This window comes from Lissotriton helveticus, chromosome 11 (assembly GCF_964261635.1).
Source record: "Lissotriton helveticus chromosome 11, aLisHel1.1, whole genome shotgun sequence".
Taxonomy (NCBI): domain Eukaryota; kingdom Metazoa; phylum Chordata; class Amphibia; order Caudata; family Salamandridae; genus Lissotriton; species Lissotriton helveticus.
This window is the reverse complement of record NC_136072.1, coordinates 316,257,165-316,278,289: the sequence shown is the minus strand read 5'-3', so window position 1 is coordinate 316,278,289 and position 21,125 is coordinate 316,257,165. Positions and strand designations below refer to the sequence as shown.

The window sequence follows — 21,125 nt, the reverse complement described above, 5'->3', positions numbered from 1 at the left end:
GGTTGTCTATGCCTTGTTTAATTTGTACTTGTTCTATAATGAAGAACCTTAATTGTGAGATTGTGTGTCTTTCTTCTCTCCAGTGAAACACCAATGGTGATGTTAAGTTCTCATTACGGATGCAGCTTTTGTGTTCCGTTATGCGTGTTTTTACCTTGCGTTCCGTCTTGCCAATGTACATCTTGCCACAAGGGCATTTAATAGCATACACATGTTTGTGTGTAGCACATTTGATGATTGATTGGTTCAATTGTGTTATCTCACCTACATTTGTATAACATACATCTGCCTTTTGTATGCCTTGTGAAGTTGTGGCCTATCTTCACTGTCCATTTCTCCAATGTCTTTGAATACTGTACAGACCATAGTTGATTTAGTGGCCGTTGCTGTGTCAAATGCATAATGTGTATTTTTGTCTAGCTCCAATCTTAATCGATTACCAATCTAAATTCTTCGTTTTCCAAATTATAAAGTTAATTGCGTCTTTTGTGTTCTTTTAATGAAAATCTGGTTGTTATTTAACATTCCCATTAGTGTAATGGGAGCTGAGATGCAGTACTGACTTATTCACTTCGTTTTATCTTATATTTATTACTTAAAAAGTATTGTTTTTTCGTGAACAACTTAATGTAATGTTTTTACAGTTGTGTTAGCCAAAATTATGCAATTATGCTTGCAGAATACAACATGGTATTCCTATTACATGTTGCTTCACCCCTTCCTCTCATTTTACTTCACCCGCCCACCCACTATATGTCTTCACCCCCACTCCTGCCATAACCCACTCCTGCAACCCATTTAACCATTTAATTTTGTTTTTTTTTAAAGGCTGTACCCTTTTGCAGACATGCACACGTATCTTGAATTCATGCGCATTCCTAGAAAATGAAGAGGCGACCATTTCATCACTTCTTTTGGTGTTTTTTTTTAATTGATTTTTAGCCATGCTGAACATAGCCACAATGCTCTGCAGCATGGCTAAAAAGCATTGGCAAAGTTAAAAGATCCTGTAGGCAAGAACCATTGGTTTTGCCAATGTTTGTTTAATATGTTTGTTTGTTCCCTTTCGAAGGCCCTAGCAGCTTTGCTAGCAGTCTGACCCATTCTATATGAAGCACTTTCATAAACTTTATATTTTTTTAATTACCATTCCAAGATGGGCTTCTGACATATTTGAACAGTAATTTAGAAGTAAAAAATTAAAATATCAGTTGCAGCATCATGATGCATACAAGCGTATGGTGAAGATGCATGCACGTACTTATGTTTTCATGATGTGGATGGCCATTTTGGCTGCTATTCAGCATCAACAATAAGGATTCGCAAGCCAAAATGTCAGCTTGCATCTTTCAAAGACAAGATCTTTTGGTTTTGCTTATGCTTGTGTTAGTGCTCTAAAATAATTAGGAGTGTTGATGCATAGGATCAGGACTATCTGATTCTTTATAAGACTTAGTCTAAGCCAATTTAATAAATGTATGTAAGGCAGAGTTCCAAGTTAAACCTTCTAGGTTTATTTAAAATTCAGGTCATTACAGAAGGGAAAAAGTGGTTAGTTAATCAACAGCAATCAATATTTCAATATATATCAAAATCAATATATATCACAACAATGTGAGAGGATCAACATGTGGTTGACCTCCAAAGAAAGGAAGCAACCAGAACTAAGTATAGTTCAGCAAGAGGACAATCATAGAATCTGCCTCCAAAGAAGAGACAGGAAAGGCCAAGTCTAAATCAAATGACAGACTAGAATAGAATCTGCACAGCTAGAAAGTCAAATAGAGTTGTATGTATAATATAAAAAACTAACTAGCGCAGAGTATGCTCTCCCCAAAATACAGCAGTTTTGATAATGTTTTAAAGTACAGAAGCCACATAAGTCACTTGGCACTATATGAAAAACAAGGTTTATTGGGCGTTTTACAAAGCGCTACATGTCTACAAGGCCTCTTCCGAATGCTAGTCATAAGATAAATATAAACACAAGACATTATACATACTCGAATAAATAAATCAGATGGTGACTAGCCCCAAAAGACGTGTCCTACGTACCCAGGGATACAAAAAAAAAAGGACGATTAGGGCCGGGCATGCATTTCTTCCAGGTGATTTTCAGAGCGATAGCGTATACTTTTACCACATAGTTACCTCTTAAAATATGCTTTGCTAGTTACTTTTAAGACTGGGCTTGAGAATGTCCTTCACAACTCCTGAACGCAAAATATCTATATTTTTACCTTTCCAATATCAAGAGATATATTGTTTTCGATCAGGTCATGACTCAATATCCAGATGATTAAAAATGAAGATAACAGACACCTACCTTAAAAGTTGCAGTGATGTGGCGCAGCCGCCTGGACCACTGTAGGCTGCGGTTCTCTAATTGGCCCGGGAGAGTATTAAGTGCCCGTAAGGAGTGTTTATCTCCCCTGGAGGGGACTGAAAGCAGAGGCGGCTGCAGTGCTCCACCCCGATGCCCTACCTTTCACCTCTCGAAAGAGGTCATCCAATCCTGGGGTCCAGTGGTGCCAAAGAATACATTCCCAATGTATGTGCAGGAAACGTGAAATTCCAGATTCTGAATGTAGCAAAATCAAAAAATTCAGACAGAGAGAATCCCCAATGAGAACAAACAACAAGAAAGGAAGCGGTAAGGGTGCACCAAGGGCAAGTACTAATAATAAAAATATTTGCAATGCAAGAGCTCTCGCATTTAAATGGGAGACCTTTGGCATTGGAAAGAAGTGTCCGCAATTGTCCTGGCTGCTTGAAAAGATAAAGCGTGCCATGTAAGCAAAGCAGGTCATGCTGGCAGTAAGGGAAACCCAATTAAGAAAACAGTACTTACAAGACTAAATAACACGTACCATGTAACAACCGAAGTAAAAGGGCCAGTCTCAGCGGGAGATTGCAGATGAAGACAAGGCAGTACTAAGGAGAGACTAAAAATCTGATTTACGAATCACAAGCCAGCATTGACGAAGGATAATGATACAAGCGAATGACAAATATGGGCGGAGAATGGGTGGGGCTTCTATTCCCTACTCCACTACAACAAGTCTTGCAGAGCATCGCATGCGCGCTGACTCTAGGCTCGACCTCAGAATGGGGCTTTCTGGACCATCAGCTACCTTACTGCCAAATTTGATGTAATTCTGATCAGCACTTTGGGCTGTAGCCTCGTCTAAAGTTCCTGTGGGAATTAACATGAGAAAACACACATTCTTTGACCCCCCTCCCTTTTTCTTGGCTCCTGCTTGACGGATCAGCATGAAATTTTTCATGCTCAACAAGTTTCACTGGGGCTCTTTTGTGGGAAAACTTTGCGAAGATGTATCAAACTGTGCCAAAGGTATAGGAAAGTCAAAAAAAGTTTTCCATATGGAAACAATATCCTAACTATAACTACCTACTGGCGACTGCCAGTAGGTTATATATAAATATACATATTTATGACACTTCAGTGGATTTGTCCATATCCAAACAAGCCCAAAATGCTTAAGAAATAAAATAAGCATACTATAAGATTTTAGGCATAATCACCCCACAGGTTGACAAATGTGTGATTAGCACCAAAATGAGCAGCATTTAGTTCTTCCCATTGTTTAACAGCCAATTAAATAAACGTAGGAAAGACAGAGTTTCAAGTTAAACCTTAAAGCTTATGCAACCCCGTATGTACAATGGATATGCCCAGATGTGAGTTCCATGCTCACTGGAACCAAGCTGCATCCGGTTGCAGAGCCCCAACTAGGGCTCAACTGGTCTTGGGTTGGTTGTGTTCTGGTTCAGCGAGAACCTGGCTTGGCAGTTCAGGATTGACTGTTACTATTGGAGCACGATGAAAGCTGGATCTAACCTGCGATGGCATTGTAGGCAGAGAAACGATCAACTGAAATGCAACCCGAGTCTAATTATCAATGGCTGAGATTATTTCAAGCATCCCACCCATCAGGTATGTGTTTACTTCAGTGAGAAGCCCTATGTGCGATGCCTATGCTCCAACATGGGTCACACAGTCACTGGAACTAAGCCGCACTTGATTGAACAGCCCCAACTAGGTCGCAAATGATCTTGGATTGCTTGTTTTTGATTTCAGAGAGGAACTAGCCTGGGAGTTCAAGCTGGACTGTTCCTGTTGGAGCAGGAACAAGGCTGGATCTAATCCGAGGTGGCAATATGGGCAGACAAATGATGGACTTGGATGTTGCACCCAACTGAAGAACCCTAACTAGGGTGAAGCTGGTCTTGGGTTGCTTGTATTCTGGCTCAGAGAGGACCTGCCCTGGTTGTTCCGGCTGGACTTTTCCAATTGTAGCAGGATAAAGGCTGATTTACACATAGCTGGGTCTAATCTGTCGTGGCATTGTAGGCAGAAAGACGATTGATTGGGATGTGGCCTCAAGTAATTACCAGTGGCTCAGTATAATTCAAGCATCCCACTCATCACTTTTTTCTGCCTACTTTATTCACAAAGCATCAGGAGGAAACCTTGAGAAGTTACAGAATAAAGGAACACCCTCAACACTACTTAGTCACCAGAGCAATATGTTACATTTACATCATAGAATCAGGCTTCTTTTCAGTGATTTGACTGAAATAAAAAACACACAAGAGTACAAAGAGAGAGAAAGGCTTGTTCACATAAAATAAACGTGCACTAGTATTTCTGCAAATATAACTAGATGCCATTGAAAGCTGGCTGCTGCCTAGTCATGCCAACTTGAGCTTATTTGATTTAGGCATTATTTTTCTTATTAATAAAAACACTCTAAAACATGTTTCATCTTTACTGTTCCTTGGATCTTGTCTATGTCTCTTGTGTCTGGAATTCTACAGATCAATGTTGAGCCCACCACCTCACCAGTTTCAGCTGATGCTTTGTGACCTATTGTGATCATATGTGTCTGTGTAGATATGGCCTTTTTGCTTTTTGAGCTTAAGAAGGTCTTCTTTCCAGTTGGCGACTGTGAGCAACACCCTTGATTTTGTTTAGATGAATAATATTTACCAAGCATGTCTGTATTATTTGATGGGATATTATTTACTTTTATCATCTCGGAGAGTTGTTGTTCTATGTTAATCAGTTTTAGTGTCCCCTGTGTTGTTTATGGGTCTACATCTTGCCCTATAGCACTTTAAAATGTGTTTATTAGACCTGAGGTTTTCAGTAGGTAGGTCACTGCAGTTTTGGTTGTGTGATTATAAAATCTCCAAGATTAGCTATATGCTGCCTGAAGTTTGGTGCAAAAACAAGGTGATAGATGGAATGCTTGAATTAATTTAAGCCATTGGCAATTGCTCAGGGCTGCATTCCAATCTATCATTTTTTGTTCACCATGCCACCTCAGTTTGGACCCAGCCATATGCAAATTTGTCTTGACCCTGCTCCTCATGGAAACAGTCCAGCCCGAACTGCTGACCAGGTCTTCCCTAAACTGGAACACAAGCAACCTAGAACCCAGTCACAGTGAGCCCAGGACCCACGTCTGAACACACCCAGTGTACTTAGGGCGTCAAATGCAAAGCAAGAAGGTGATGGATGAAAGGTTTGAATTAATCTCAGTCACTGTCAATTGCCCATCCAATACTAAGGATGAAACTGAGATGGGTTGCTTGTATTGTGCTTCAGGGAGGATCTAACCTGGCAGTTGGGGCTGGACTGTTCGCATGAGGAGTAGAGTCAAGGCTGATTTGCATACGGCTGGGTCTAAATTGAGGTGGCATAGTGGGTGAAAAATTATGGATTGGGATGCGTTCTGAGCGATCGCCAGTGGTTGAGATTTATTCATGCATTCCATCCATCATTTCATTTTTTGATGCCCTAAACGTGATGGGTATACCAAGACGTGGGTCCTGTCCTCACTGTGCCATTCGAATCAAGCTATACCTGGTGATGAGCCCATAATAAGGGTGAAACCGGTCCTGGGGTGCTTGTATTCCAGTTCAGGGAGTGTCTGGCCTGTTAGTTCGGGCTAGACTGTTCCAATGAGGAGCAGGGTTAAGGCTGATTTGCTTATGGTTGGATCCAAACTGAGGTGGCATGTGGGCGAAACATTATAGATTGGGATACTGCCTGGGTGATTCCCAGTGGCTGAGATTAACTCAATAATTCCATTCATCACTTTTTTATATGCCCTAAGTGTGACAGTTATGCCCAGATGTAGGTCCTGTGGTCCCTGTACCACTGGAATCAAGCTATATCTGTCTGGGGAGCTAATAATAAGGGGGACACTGGTCCTGGGTTACTTGTATTCTAGTTCAGGGAGGATCTGGCCTGACTGTCCCATGAGGAGCAGGATCAAGGCTGATTTGCATATGGCTGGGTCCAAACTGAGGTTTGTTTTTTGATGCCTTAATTTTACTGTCTCACACATGGGCTAGGTGTGGCTGAGATGGGTAAATGGTAGGATTTGAGAGATACTGGCGGAGTAAGACATTTTTAGGAACAGTTGCAACATTTACCACTATAAGACACAAGGTCTGTAAGTCCTCCAACTCATATTGCAAGTGTCTTCTTGCCAAATCATCACACAACAGACACCCATGACATTTTTTTCTCTGAGATCTTGGAACCAATTGTGCCAGGAGCAGGTCAACAAAGATTTTGAGGTATGATAAAATGTTGTGCTCTGATGTAGCAGATCTCAGTTATTGAGCTTTGCCAGCCTTATGTGCAAGTCCTCAGTCCCACTGATGGAACACTTATTCTAAGGGTCATGTTTTGGGTGCTTGAGACAAAGTATTGTATCGAAGCATTGCTCACCTACTGCCTTTGTCTTCCTAGGCAGGTTTCAACGCTGGCGACGGGAAGCGATATTTTAATATTCCGGGGTCACGCACTGATGACATCGTGGCTGTGGAAAACACGACCAACGTGGGAATCCCAGGTCGCTGGGTGTTCCGGATTGATGACGCCCAGGTGCAGGTCGGGAGCTGTAAAAATGCAAGTAAGACACATTATTGGAGGCATTGTGTCAAACGCTGAAGATTCTGTCATTGTGAGCCCTAGATAGCAGAGGGTATGTGTAGTGGTCATAAGGCATCCTGCTTTGGGTTTTAGACCTAACTTCCTCTGACTTTGAGTTTGGTGGTGATAATGTGACTATACCTTTCTGTATTTGTAGTAGTAATAGGTTATATGTCAAGAACTACCTTGAATCTCATACACTGTATAGAAGAGCATATTTCCCCCAGAGCATCTTTGCTGTCAGTGGGAGGTACACCATTAAAGTCAGTGGGGTAACCCTGTATCTATCAGAACCTGGGTATTATTGATCTAGTCTACAATGTGTTCTGTTTAATGAAGGAAATTGCTTCAACAGACTTACAATTAAATGACAAACATCGCTTCTTATTCATTTTAAATATAGATCTGGCCACACCACTTAAATAGTTCAAATCATCATATGCATATTTTATTTGATAAGTGAGGCTGTCGTACATAACATGAACAAACAATTATCAGTGACTGATGTGATGTATAGTGCAATACGATATTGTGAGAATGATAAACCAACATCCATTACACCAATACACAAATAACATGTGAAAGATCTCTGTCCAAGTTTAGTTAATAGAGTTCAACAATAACCCCTAATGTCATTGGTTCAAGGTTACAGTGATTCAGGACATTAGCAAATAATGCATTGAAGTTTCGACCCTGATGTCTGTGTTGATGAAAAGGCATCACATAGGGTCTTCCTCAGGACAAGTAAAAACATGCGGAGACAACCTAAAAATCGAAATGTTAAATTCAGTGCGGTATGTCGGGACAAATTATGCTAACAAAAGAAATACAGGGCAATGAAAAGGCGACACACAAAGTCGTAGTCAATAAGACTTAAAGTTCTCCTCCTTTCCTGAAGGGAGTCCAGAACAAGATGTATATCAAAACGTCTAAAATGAATCCGAAAAAAAGTATGAAAAAAAACCTAATTCCATAGGTAAAAATCTGTGATCAATTAATGTAATTTACTATAAATCAACTCACCATTGGTGCCAATTCCAATCGTGACATCCAATCTCTATCAAATGATAACAAGTCGATATTTGAGCGTATTGTTTACAACTCCATGAAAAATAGAAATATATAAAGATTGATGAGGCGGGATCTGGGCTACGAAGTTGCAGTTATATGCCAGGTCCTCGATTGAAATAACTTGCCCTTCTAAAATTATAATTGTAAAACAAAATTCCAAAATTATAGCCAGAGGCAAAGACGAAAGATTCAGTCTTTTGCAGGGCGGAAAATCAGAATCCTTGTATGACCCTTGCGAGAAAGGTAATGAATGATGGGGCTAGTTACGATTTCAATATTGCCTGAAAACAAGGGTGCAGCAAGGCGGTGAAGCAGTGATGATGACTCACCCATTCGGCATTCTGCACTGAATGCAAACACAAGCTGGTGTTCAGTGGAAGCTTGGCCAGGAACTGCAGGACTCTAATGTGGACGGATGATGCATCAAGGCTATTACAACAAGTTCCAAACTGTAGTTGACTCGAGTCACTCAACAAAAGCATAAACTTTAGTGTGTAACTTAGGAGGGGGGTGATGAATCCAATCGATGCTAGCAATTAATTATGATGGATTATGTTCCTTTGGAAAATAATTTACTTGCAAATATCTTGAGCATGGGGGGAATTGGCAAGCAGAAAAAGATCCTTGCCCTGCCTTGATTGAAATTGAATTAGTGTTTATTTATTTATTTATTCTATTTATTATTTAAGCTTATTAAGCGTGACAGCTACCCAAAAAGGGTTTCCCGGCGCTAGACAGGCAAGGTACTTGGGAGTCACCAATTCGAAAATTACTAGAGATTATTGATTAAAAAGCCAGGTCTTAACGGCTCTGCGAAAACAGACCTAGTTGGTTTCCATACGAATACTCAAGGGCAAGGAGTTCCAGAGAGTAGGGCCTAAGAAAGCAAAAGACCGGCCTCCCATTCTGGCGAGTCTTACTCTGGGCACAATAAAGTAGGCCGAGTGCAAGGATCTAAGATTACATGCCGGAGTGTAAGTATGAACAAGGGATTGCTCGCTTGAGGTGAACCTCCTCATCCGGGAGCAGGAGCTAGACATCTTGTTTCTAACAGAAACATGGCTCACACAGGGTGCAGAGGCAGATATGGTTAACGCTCTCCCCCCTGGCTTCCATATTCTGTCACAGGATCGGCCACTTGGTCGAGGAGGAGGCGTAGCCATTCTGTATAAGAACTCACTGACCTGCAGAACTCAGAAAGGTGAACTGGAAGACTGTGAGAGCTGCAAGTTCTCATTACAAGTTTCACCTACCATTACCTTGTCTGGGATGTTAGTCTACCGCCCCCCTGGAAAGACGGGTAACTTTATCAGTTCTCTTATGGAAACGGTAACGGTTGATGCTGCCTCTGCTACAAACTTCATTGCCCTGGGAGACTTTAATCTCCACTTCGATGACCAGGAAGAGCGGCTGGCGACTGCTCTCCTAGGTGACCTCAAAACTTATGGAATAGATCTTATTAATCTAGATCCGACTCACAACAAAGGCCACCTGCTAGATCCCATATTTGCAAATATTTCCACCATGAAAGCAGCCCCCCCTATTTCTCTGCCATGGACGGATCATCTTCTGATCCCCTTCACCTGGGAAATTAAACGTGAAAGCATCCCCCCCTCCAATGTTGGTGTACCTGACAGACCATGGGCCAGGCTTTCAGTGGAGAATTTCACTTGCAGCCTAGAAGCCTCACGTCCTTCTCTTCCACAGGATCCTATCTTAGCTGAAGCAGATTTCTGCAGGTGGATCTCTAACACTTTAGACGCTGTCCTTCCTATAAGATCGGCAGGCATAAGGGAGAAAAGACTTCACACCGCTCCATGGTATACATCTGAGCTAAGGGCCATGCGGAGGGCTTGCAAAAAATTGGAGCGCTCCTGGAGGAAGGACTGGGCGGAAGCCAGTAAAACGGAATATCGAACGGCAATGAGGAGGTATAAAACCGCCATCCGGTTGGCTAAAACTCAGTTTTTCGAGGAGAGAATTAACAATGCCTCTAACTCCTCAAGAGAAACCTTCCTGGTGGTCAAGGAACTCCTGAAAGTTCCAACACCATCTGCCCCTACGGAGAACTTGGAGGCCAAATGTAATAAGCTGGCGGAATACTTTCATACGAAGATTGAAAAAATTCTTATTTCAGTACCCCCGCCCAAGATAGGACCCGGGCGATGGGAGGAGGAGGGATGTCCCCAGACTACGTTGGAATCCTTTGGGCCAGTCACCAGGGACGAAGTCCTTAAAGCCCTATGCTCTATTAAGAGTGGCTCCCCCTGGGATGTTGCCCCTATGAGAATTCTTAAACAGGTGACCCCCTCCATTGTGGAACCCATCACCGAAGTCATCAATGCCTCGTTAAGCACTGGTATTGTTCCACCTAATTGGAAGAGCGCAATAGTGAAAGCCCTTCTGAAAAAACCCGCTCTGGACCCCTTAGACATGGCCAATTATAGGCCCATTTCGCTCCTTCCAGGGCTGAGCAAAATCTCTGAAAAATTGGTTAACTCTACGCTATCCAACTTTGTGGAGACCAATGGAGTGCTAAAAAGCTCCCAAACTGGCTTTCGCCCGGGCCAAGGCACTGACACCGCCTTGTTGGCAGTCATGGAGGAGGCACGCTGCATTCTAGACTCGGGGGGATCAGTGGCAGTGATCCTCCTGGACCTGAGTGCAGCGTTCGACACTGTGAACCACCAAGTGTTACTCCAGAGACTATCAGATGCCGGAGTGAGAGGAACAGCGCTAAACTGGCTTAGGTCATTCCTTAGCGAAAGATCTTTTCAGGTATGGGAAGCGGGCGCACGATCGGCATCCACCCACCTCCATTGTGGTGTGCCTCAGGGCTCCTCCCTGAGTCCTACACTATTCAACGTGTATATGGCTCCCTTGGAGGAGGTGGTGGCTCCATTCAACATCAAGATCGTGAGCTACGCCGACGACACCCAACTGGTGTTCGCCCTCTCCCAATCCTCGGAGAACTCCCAGACACTCCATGCCTGCCTCTCACAGGTCCACTCCTGGATGGGGGACTCAGCACTCAAACTGAACGGGTCCAAGACGGAGATCATGGTGATGGGACCTAAAAACCCCTCCCTTTCCAGCCTATCCTGGTCCAGTTGTCTAGGGTGTCTTCCTGAACCTAAGGATGAGATCAAGAGCCTGGGCATCTGGATGGAACGAGATCTCTCCCTCAGAACCCAGGCATCCAAACTAGCGGGTGCCTGTTTTGGTCTCCTCAGATCAGTACGTAAGATACTGCCCCTCATCCCTTTTCTATCGAGAAAGCTCTTGATCCAGGCTCTAATTATGTCCAGGCTGGACTTTAACAACGCGATCTACCTTGGGGCCCCCGAGAGCACTTTGAACAGACTCCAACAAGTTCAAAACGCGGCAGCACGAACGCTCTATAACATCCCCATGTCCCGCTCTGCTAAACCAGCACTAAGGGCACTACACTGGCTGCCAATACGGGAAAGAGTGAAATTCAAATCCCTATGCCTCGCACATAAAATCTTGCAAGGCAAAGGCCCCCCCGTCCTTCAGAAGATGGTGATCCCGTACAAAGCGAGCAGAACTTTACGCTCAGACCAGCAACATCTGACGGTCGTCCCCAGGGTAAAAAAGGCCCGATCGGGAGGTAGGAGATTTTCGGTTAATGTTTCCACTCTTTGGAACGCCCTTCCCCTAGGTTTACGCGCGGAACCATGTCTCCTGCGCTTCCGAAAACAACTTAAGACCCTCCTCTTCTGTTAATTTTTCTTCGTTTCTGCTATCTCTGATGTCGGCATTTGGCAAAAGCGCAGGGATGCTCCAGGGTAACCGGGCGCTATACAAAACCGATAAAAAAAATAAAAAATAAAAATTGCAGGTAATGGGGAGCTGAACCGACTTTGATCTTGAACATGTAGCTCATGGTTTTGAATTTAATACGACTCTCAACCCTGAGCAATGTAGATCACGGCGGGGTCCTGAAATGCGGCTTGATCTGTGAATTTTACACAGCAGTCTTGCCGCGGCATTTTGGACTAGCTGTAGACGTCCTGTTACTGCCTTGTTAGCCCCGAGATAGAGAACATTTCCGTAATCCAGCCGAGAGGTTATGAGGGCATGGACCACTGATTTTTGGGTGTCACAAGGCAGCATCCAAATAATTTTCTTAAGCCATCGCAATATAGTGAAACAAATGGCCGAGACCTTGTTAACCTTGGTGTTGCACAGTCAGAGCATTATCAACGGTGAAACCTAAGTTGCGGACATGATCAGAAGGGAGAGGGAGGGGACCCATCTCAGAAGGCCTGTGCTTAGAACACCACAGGTCGTGTTTTTGGCCCAGAATTAACTTCGGTTTTATCTCCGTTTAATTTCAATAGATTGTAGTTCATCCAGTCGGCAATTTTCCTCAGACCTGACTGCAGGAGAGATGTGGAACCCTGGTCAGGATTCAAGAGTGAAAATGCGATCTGGGAGTCATCGGCGTTGGTGAACAGCGTGAGACTTTCTTGCTCTGCTATATAGGCCAAAGGTTTGACGTAAAGATTAAAAAGAAGGGGACTAAGCACAGAGCCCTGGGGTACTCCATAGGGAGATACATGAGTTTTGGGGGAAGCTTTGTTGGAAAAGATTTGAACCGTACGGTTGGTGAGAAAGGAGACCAGCCAGCTAGGAGCAGTGCCGCCTATACCCATAGAGGTTAATCTCTCTATGAGTATGGTATGGGAGATGGTATCAAATGCAGCACTGAGGTCTAGTAAGATCACTGCTACTGTGTCCCCTCTGTCTAAGATCTGGCGTAAGTTCTCCGTAACTCCCAACAGGGTTGTTTCGGTAGAGAAACCAGGGCGAAATCCAGATTGTGAAGAGTGTAGAATTTGATTGGTCTCAATGAAATGGGCAAGATGAAAATGAATGTGCCTCTCCAGAATCTTGGAAAAGGCTGGTAAAAGAGAAATGGGACGGAAGTTTGAAGGGACATTTGGGTCGGCCGTAGGTTTTTTCAAAAGAGGTGTTACCATGGCGTGCTTCCAACTGGCTGGGACAATAGCGTCTCGCAAGGAGAGATTAAGGGTTTTGCAGATCATGGAAAGTTGGGAGATGCTAAGTTGTTTGAGTATTGGAATAGGAAGCGGATCATTCGGTGAGCCCGATTTTAGACTAGCTAAAATTTTGGTTAAGGCTTCCTGACTGAGATGGGGCCATGCAATCAGGGATACCTGGGTATGAGCCAGTTGAGGAGATGTTACGCAGTTAGTGCTATTCAGCATGGGAGACTGTAAAAGCTGTGGTCTATTACAGTGATGTTTTGCTATGTCCTGATAGATGTTTTCTATTTTTTGTGTGAAGAATTGAGCTAGTTCTTCACATTGATTGCTGCTCAGGGGAGATGGTTTTGCTGTGGTTTCGGAGCCCGCAAGCTCTTTAACCAGTGCAAAAAGCATTTTAGATTTGTTAGTGGCCTCCGAGATGGTTGTGGCTACATGGCTGGGCCTAGCAGTGGCGCATGCCTTATGATATAGTTTTAATTTTTTTTTGTAGATGTCACCGGCCTCAGGGGAGTAATTTTTCCTCCAACTCCGTTCCAGTCGCTTACACTTGGACTTAGTAATTTTTAGCGAGTCATTGAACCATGTGATAGTTTAATTTTTTGAGGGACAAAGGGAGACAGGCGTTAGTGGCATCTGTAAGCCAGATGTCTATCTTTTTAGATGTGTTTTCTACATTTTCCGTAATGGCTAAATCATGAGGAAGAAGAGCATCTAAAGTATGTTTAAAGGTATTAATATCTAGTTTTTACAAGTCTCTTTTATAGGTGTTAGATCTTGTACTAGAGGTGACTATGGCCACAGGAGGAGTGATATTAAATTTAACTAGAAAATGATCTGACCAGTGAAGGGGAAGTGCCGGGGAACAGTGTATATGTGTATATATTGCTTTCACCACATTCGCCCCAGCAAGTGTGTGATCAATTAGTGGTGTAAATTTAATTTAGTCACACCTCAATATAAATCGCACAGCCCTGGGGAAGAGGGTTAGGGTTTGATGAATGGTTGGGAAGGGTTATTTGAGGGAAAGGTTTGACAAAGACACACACTACACATGGACAAAAGAAAACACAATCTTGGCGTGCAACCATCATATTCATAAATCTGTTAAGGGAGATAAAGGAAATGCATGCATGATGATGAATTGATGGTTAATGATAAGTAGTACTAGACTAGCAGACAGGACAAGGCAGCAGTATATTATTAATTATTATTATTATGCCATTGCCTTGCCTGTCTGCCCTCAGAGAGACCCAAATTACACACGGTTCATGTTCTGTTGTACCGGGCTTCCTTTTAAACCTAGCAAAGAAAATTAAAAACTAGCTGTAGGGATCAATTATAAGCAAAGAGTAAAAATAACGTAAACAACAATACAGTCGTAATGACTGAAGAGAGAAAAATGAATCAAATTAATTAAAAGATGATGAATTATACTGTCTAGGTTACTGTTATCCTGGTCAAATTGGGGAGTTGCATCTGGGGCAGTCCTCTTGGTCCTCCCTTCCATGGACGCCCTGTCCATCAATCTTGGGTGCCACTGCCTGCCTGGTGGATGCAGAATGGTAAGGTAAGTGTGAGTTGTTATTCTCAGCATTGCACAAGGTAAAGGCCGGCCTGTAAGTGTAGATGGAAAAACCAAAGGGATACTGAAAAACCAAGGAGAAAACAAATGCATAAATTACGGAGGAGTACAACACAAGAACACTTTCAGAGGCGGCATGGCTAAATCATGTCTATTCTGTTTCCAGCATTAACCTACAACAACAGGAAGAGCAGGCCCACGGCGCCCACCCAACCTTCACTTTGCTTAGATTTTTTTTGACTGAGCCAGACAAGTCACACATATACAGCAACATAGCATTTTCCAAATTAAGTAACTAAATCTTTCAAAGCACCGCTGTCAGTCATGTTAACCACTTAACTACACTACACTCGACTAAGTCAACTCCACCATTACACAGATATTAAGGTCTGCTGTGGTTGTTGTTGACTTGTTTACCTTTTATGCCACTTCATGAAATGCGGCCCGAGTTATTCCATCAATCATCTCCGATCCGACTGACTGACTGCGAAGAGTACTGGTCATCAACATCATGGTGTAGTGTCCTGAGTGAGTCCATCCAGATTCCAGATTCAAATATGCAATGGATCAGATGCAGTAGAAGTACATTTTGTTATTAAACAAGAAGGAAAATATTGAATTGAGTCACTTTTAGTGTGTAGATTACATACTAGTAAACTTCGACTTCATTCATGCACAACAACAACAACACAAACACCAATCACTCAGAGTCAGGGTCCAAAGCATTCCATCATTACCTATTCCTTCTCATCTTAAGTTAAGGTGCAGTCCGTCTCGGCTCGGAAAGGAGGATAGCTATATAAGTCATCATGTTCCACTTTTTTGGAAGGACTCGACGAGGTAAAATTTCTTGTAACATTCTCCATCCAATGTCTGGCTTGAGGGAAATGGATTTATGGCGAGCCAGGAGGATGGAGCAGGACTCAGAGGAGTGGACTTAATGTGGTGATGGATTTGTTGTGATTCGAACCAGAAAGACAGGGACACTAACAAATAATAAAAGTAAATAAGGAAGAAAGAGAGTAAAACGTTGAAAGCCTAGTTGTCAGGGAAGTATAACTCGTCCTCAGACTCTGGTGGTTCAACCAGAAGTAGGTAATCATCTAACACACTACTTCTGAAACCTAAGTCGCTGTCCTCATCTTTCTGCTGTGATTCACGTATTTCGTAATTCAGTGGTATAAAGTGTTCTTTTATTTTGATCATCGTTAACCTCTCCACGTTTCTGGGCTAGAGATTGATCCTTTTCACTGTTACAATGGCACCAGCAGCACTGAAAACACGCTCAGAGGAGACACTTGCGACAGGGCAAGCCAGATAGCTAGGGTGTGGGGTTTTAGGTTTAAACCTATAATAACTGATAAAACCCCACTGAAAGAAAAATAGCCCTCACCGGTGAAAACATGTAAACACTGAAAAAACACCTGCACAACCACAAACTAAATGCCATTCAAAGAAAGGAAAAAGAAAGTGAAAGAGTAATTTTGTTCTTACTGAAGGGGTCAATAAAATGTAACTTTGTTATACAAGCTAGCAGTAAGAAAGACTGGCTAACATTATCCTGCTTGAGTTTTGTTCTTTAGGGATGCCACTAAAATATTGTTTCTTCTTCCTTTTACTTTTTTCAGTTTTATGGCCTTTGGTCTAAAGATGCAGGGTTTAGTTTCATGTTTTAGGTTTAGTTTAATTATTTTATAAACTGTAGAGAATCAGGACATATCAAACTCACATTTGATATTTTGGCTGCATTTGATTCTTTCACTGATAGGTAAAATGGCTATTTTCATAAAAATCTTTCCTAATATGTGTCATCACATTTACCCACAGAGAATGGGTAAAAACCCTTAATATATCAGACCATAGTTTCTAGTGGGTCAGTATTGATAGTAGGCGAACTGCCAACACCTCAGGCTTTAAACATTAATTGCAAGGTATTGTGACAAGTATATATATCACCAAGCATCTGGGATAGTGGTGAAAACGTGACACCAGACTTTTGGAAAACATGGAACGCAGCGTCACTTGTTATGCTCTGCAAAAAAGGTTCTTTCCAAGTTCAACAAAGATTGGAGTGGCATTGTTTCTATTTGTAGTGATTCAGCTACGTATATAAAACATTTATGTGATGACCTGTCAAAATTGATACCTGAGCTGAAGTGATTCCCTGTAGGAGATCCTTGCCACTTGTTAGATGGTATGCTGAAAGCATCTTTACAATCTTCAGAGTTAATGAGGGATGCTATTGACTTTTTAGTTCATTCTGGTGCACTGGTTTCTAAAGCCCAGGATCTAAAACGCAAATATTTATCACTTCGTGCTTTATGTGGCATCAAAGAAAGAGTCATCCCAACTGTGTCCCTTAGCTGACGGTTCTCGGCCCTAGGGCAATGAATGCTGAAAGGGCCTTTTCACAGAAGTTTACATGGGAAGGAAAGCACAAGCGCACATGACCAAAGACTCACTGAAGAAGTATTGTATGGTGTACTACAATAAGATTAAATTGCAAAAATCTCTTTTGACCTCATATACACTATACGTGCACTGTCTATATACCATGTTCTTTCAGTGCAGAAAGCAAGCAATGATAAAAGCAAAACGTTCCATAAACACCGTAAAAACACTTTTTCTGTTGTTTTTAGTGGCGTGAAAATGTGTAACCACTGATAACAACTGTTTTTTTAAATATTAAAAACACTGAAAAAACCCCACCAGAATTTACCAAAAATAGAAACTGAAAACAGGACAGCCTACAGATAGCTTATTGCCAGCCTGCTGAGCATTGGCCATCGGCGCATTTTCCCATACAAGTACACCAATGGGTTTTGATCATTGAAGACCTCTGTTGGGTCATCCAGGTAGGCCTGGACCATCCGCTCAATGCTCAGGGGTGCTCCGCTTTGCTGGGCCTCTTTTGCCTTTGCATCAGCACTGGACCTAACAAGCCCTTGCTGTAGATACCAATCATATGCCGATATTACTGGGGCTGATGATCCTGTTCTTGCTGTTGTTGATAGTGTTGGTGACTGCTGTGAGCGAAACAGACTGCCCTCAGGCTCTGAAGTTGAACTTGACGACGGATGCCCTGCTGCAGTACTTGTTGTGGGTTGGAGTAGCGGGCCTTTAATTAACAGCCGTTCATTTTCCAAGTCACTGGCTGCCTTAGTCATCCAAGTTTTGTACTGGGCAACATCCACTTCTGAAAAAGGAATAATTGTCTTAGTGTTCAGTGCTGATTTGTACCGTGGATCCAGAATTGTGGCACCAATGTAATGTTTGTCTGACAGAATGCTTGTATTTTCAGCTAAGCGAACGGCTAAGCTCTCTAACAACTCATATGCTTCTTTTTTTCCCTCTACACCCGTGTAAGTTTCAGACACCGCCTTCAGCTGTTGCTCTAGCATGTGCATCAATGGGATAGCTTGGCCCATAGTACAGTCTTCCTTGCTGACTTCACATGTGAAGAGCTCGAAAGGAAGTAGCATCTTTGTCAGGCATTTAGCTAGGCCCCATTGGTACATCTCAATGGTAATGCCTTTCACAGTAGCATCCCCTAGTCTTTGCATGACATAGTCATTTAATGGTCTGTACTGATCAAACAGATGATCAAGCATGTAATAAGTTCAGTTCCAACGTGTTGGCACTTCCTGGATGAGTCTTTGACTGGCATTCTATGCTCACGTTGAATGATCCTCAGCTGCTTCCGGGCTTTAAAAGAATGGCTGAAATGTGTGCATATTCTTCTGCAGGTGGTCAGTAAGTTGCTGACTTGGTCTTCTTTTTTCAGAAAGTCTTGAATAATGATGGTAATGTAGTGCACCAAACACAGGACCCTGAAATAGCCACCAGTGCACATGGCCTTAACTATATTACTGCCATTGTCCGTGGCAACAAAACCAATGTTAAGCCCTCTTGGGTGCAGCCATTCATTATGTTCATTATGTTTAATGAAGTATGGGTCCGATACACTAGGAAAGACGGTGTTTTAAAATGGCCACATCATGGTAGCTATGACACAGAGATTCTAGATAATTTGGAAGTTAAATTATTTAGGAAGAAAGCCCGGCCGGCAATGTTTGACTCCTTTCGCCTTTGGCGTAAAGAAGCCAGACAACGAGAAATTAAACAAGCTAAGAGATAAAAGAGAAAAGGATGTATCAATAATGCAAGCTGCTAGGCAGTTTAAAGAAAACGAAGAAGATAAAGCAATTGAGGTGTCAGATAGGCAACATAATATGGCTATTGAACCTCGCACACTCCTGAGGCGGAAGCCGGGAGCTGACCTCTTTTTAAAAATTGTTATTTTCTGTGTCACGCAATACCTGAATATTGTTTTTAAACTTGCACTTACCCTCCGGGCAGCACCAGAGCTAGACCTAGAATCGCCTACACAGCGGATTTATCGCTGTAGCGAACACCCCGAAATTCAAACAAATCCAGCCGCCATTGACGGCGAGGGTCGAGGGACGAGGCCACGCCTACCCTTAGGCCACGCCCACCTGAGCATAAAACGCTGAGTGAAAGCGCATTGCACCAGAACCTCGCACACTCCTGAGGCGGAAGCCGGGAGCTGACCTCTTTTTAAAAATTGTTATTTTCTGTGTCACGCAATACCTGAATATTGTTTTTAAACTTGCACTTACCCTCCGGGCAGCACCAGAGCTAGACCTAGAATCGCCTACACAGCGGATTTATCGCTGTAGCGAACACCCCGAAATTCAAACAAATCCAGCCGCCATTGACGGCGAGGGTCGAGGGACGAAGCCACGCCTACCCTTAGGCCACGCCCACCTGAGCATAAAACGCTGAGTGAAAGCGCATTGCACCAGAACCTCGCACACTCCTGAGGCGGAATCCGGGAGCTGATCTCTTTTTAAAAATTGTTATTTTCTGTGTCACGCAATACCTGAATATTGTTTTTAAACTTGCACTTACCCTCCGGGCAGCACCAGAGCTAGACCTAGAATCGCCTACACAGCGGATTTATCGCTGTAGCGAACACCCCGAAATTCAAACAAATCCAGCCGCCATTGACGGCGAGGGTCGAGGGACGAGGCCACGCCTACCCTTAGGCCACGCCAACCTGAGCATAAAACGCTGAGTGAAAGCGCATTGCACCAGAACCTCGCACACTCCTGAGGCGGAAGCCGGGAGCTGACCTCTTTTTAAAAATTGTTATTTTCTGTGTCACGCAATACCTGAATATTGTTTTTAAACTTGCACTTACCCTCCGGGCAGCACCAGAGCTAGACCTAGAATCGCCTACACAGCGGATTTATCGCTGTAGCGAACACCCCGAAATTCAAACAAATCCAGCCGCCATTGACGGCGAGGGTCGAGGCCACGCCTACCCTCAGGCCACGCCCTCACGCCCCTTCTCCAATCCTCAAAAGATGTGCAACCACCGGACGCGCAGCGGACGGGCGCAGTGGGCGCGCCGTCAGCGCGCCGAAGGCGCGCCAAAGGCAAGCCCGTCTGGGCCCGTCCGGGCCCAAACGGCCTTAGGCCTAGACACTATACCCGACTCGCAAAGGTGCATAACCTACACCCAAGATACGCTCCGAGCTTGGTACACGAATAAACATCCTCAGTGTAAATACATCCTTAAGGAAGACACCCCTTTCACGGGCTGCACCCTCTGCAATCCGACAGAGGAAACGGAACGCGGCCAAGCACTTCGATTCGGCCTTCTGAACTGCAGGTCTCTTGTAAAACATGCTCATGAAATAAATATCCTCGTCCAAAATTCTATGCTAGACGTACTGTTTCTGACAGAGACATGGATGACACCAAACAGTGACTCTGACATGGTCAATGCAGTCCCACCAGGTTACCAAATCTGCTCTTTGAACAGACCGGCCGGCAGAGGCGGCGGACTAGCCATACTCCACAAAGACCATATCACTTGCAGAATTGAAAGTGGAACTGTCCAAGACTGTGAAAACTGCAAATTCATTTTCCAGATCTCGCCATCAATCTCACTGTCGGGACTACTAGTATACCGACCGCCAGGCTCGCTAGGGGAATTCGCCTGCACCCTGATGGATCACGTCATACTAAAAACAATTACTGCCTCCAACTTCCTCCTCTTAGGGGATCTCAATCTGCATTTCCTGGACCCTGCGGATAAGACCGCAGCAAACCTACTAGCAGATCTTGCATCAGTCGACCTACATCTTCTGAACTCAAAAGCTACCCATGAGAAAGGTCAGCTTTTGGACCCAATCTTTACAAATATCAGGAACCTTAAAACCCAAGATCCCACCCCCCTCCCATGGACAGACCACTTACTGGTCCCCATGTATTGGGACCTCCAAACCACCCCGGCTTTAAGACAGAAAATCAGGACACTCGGGAGACGGTGGCACAAGCTGATACCAGAGGAATGGGAAGCGAAGTTAACAGAATCCTCCGCACCTCTCTCCTCGGATCCCAACACGGTGGATAGAGAATTTAACGGTTGGCT

The 21,125-nt window shown here is 43.6% G+C and overlaps 1 protein-coding gene across 9 annotated transcripts in view; it reads left to right on the top strand.

Moving 5' to 3' along the window:
* Positions 1 to 21,125, top strand: part of SNED1 (sushi, nidogen and EGF like domains 1) — a 2,618,914-nt gene that overhangs the window by 557,957 nt on the left and 2,039,832 nt on the right. For all 9 annotated transcript variants that reach the window (XM_078665627.1, XM_078665624.1, XM_078665625.1 and 6 more), the window contains exon 4: positions 6,791 to 6,953. In XM_078665627.1, the coding sequence (XP_078521753.1) occupies positions 6,791 to 6,953 (163 nt within the window). The remainder of the gene's footprint in view (positions 1 to 6,790; positions 6,954 to 21,125) is intronic.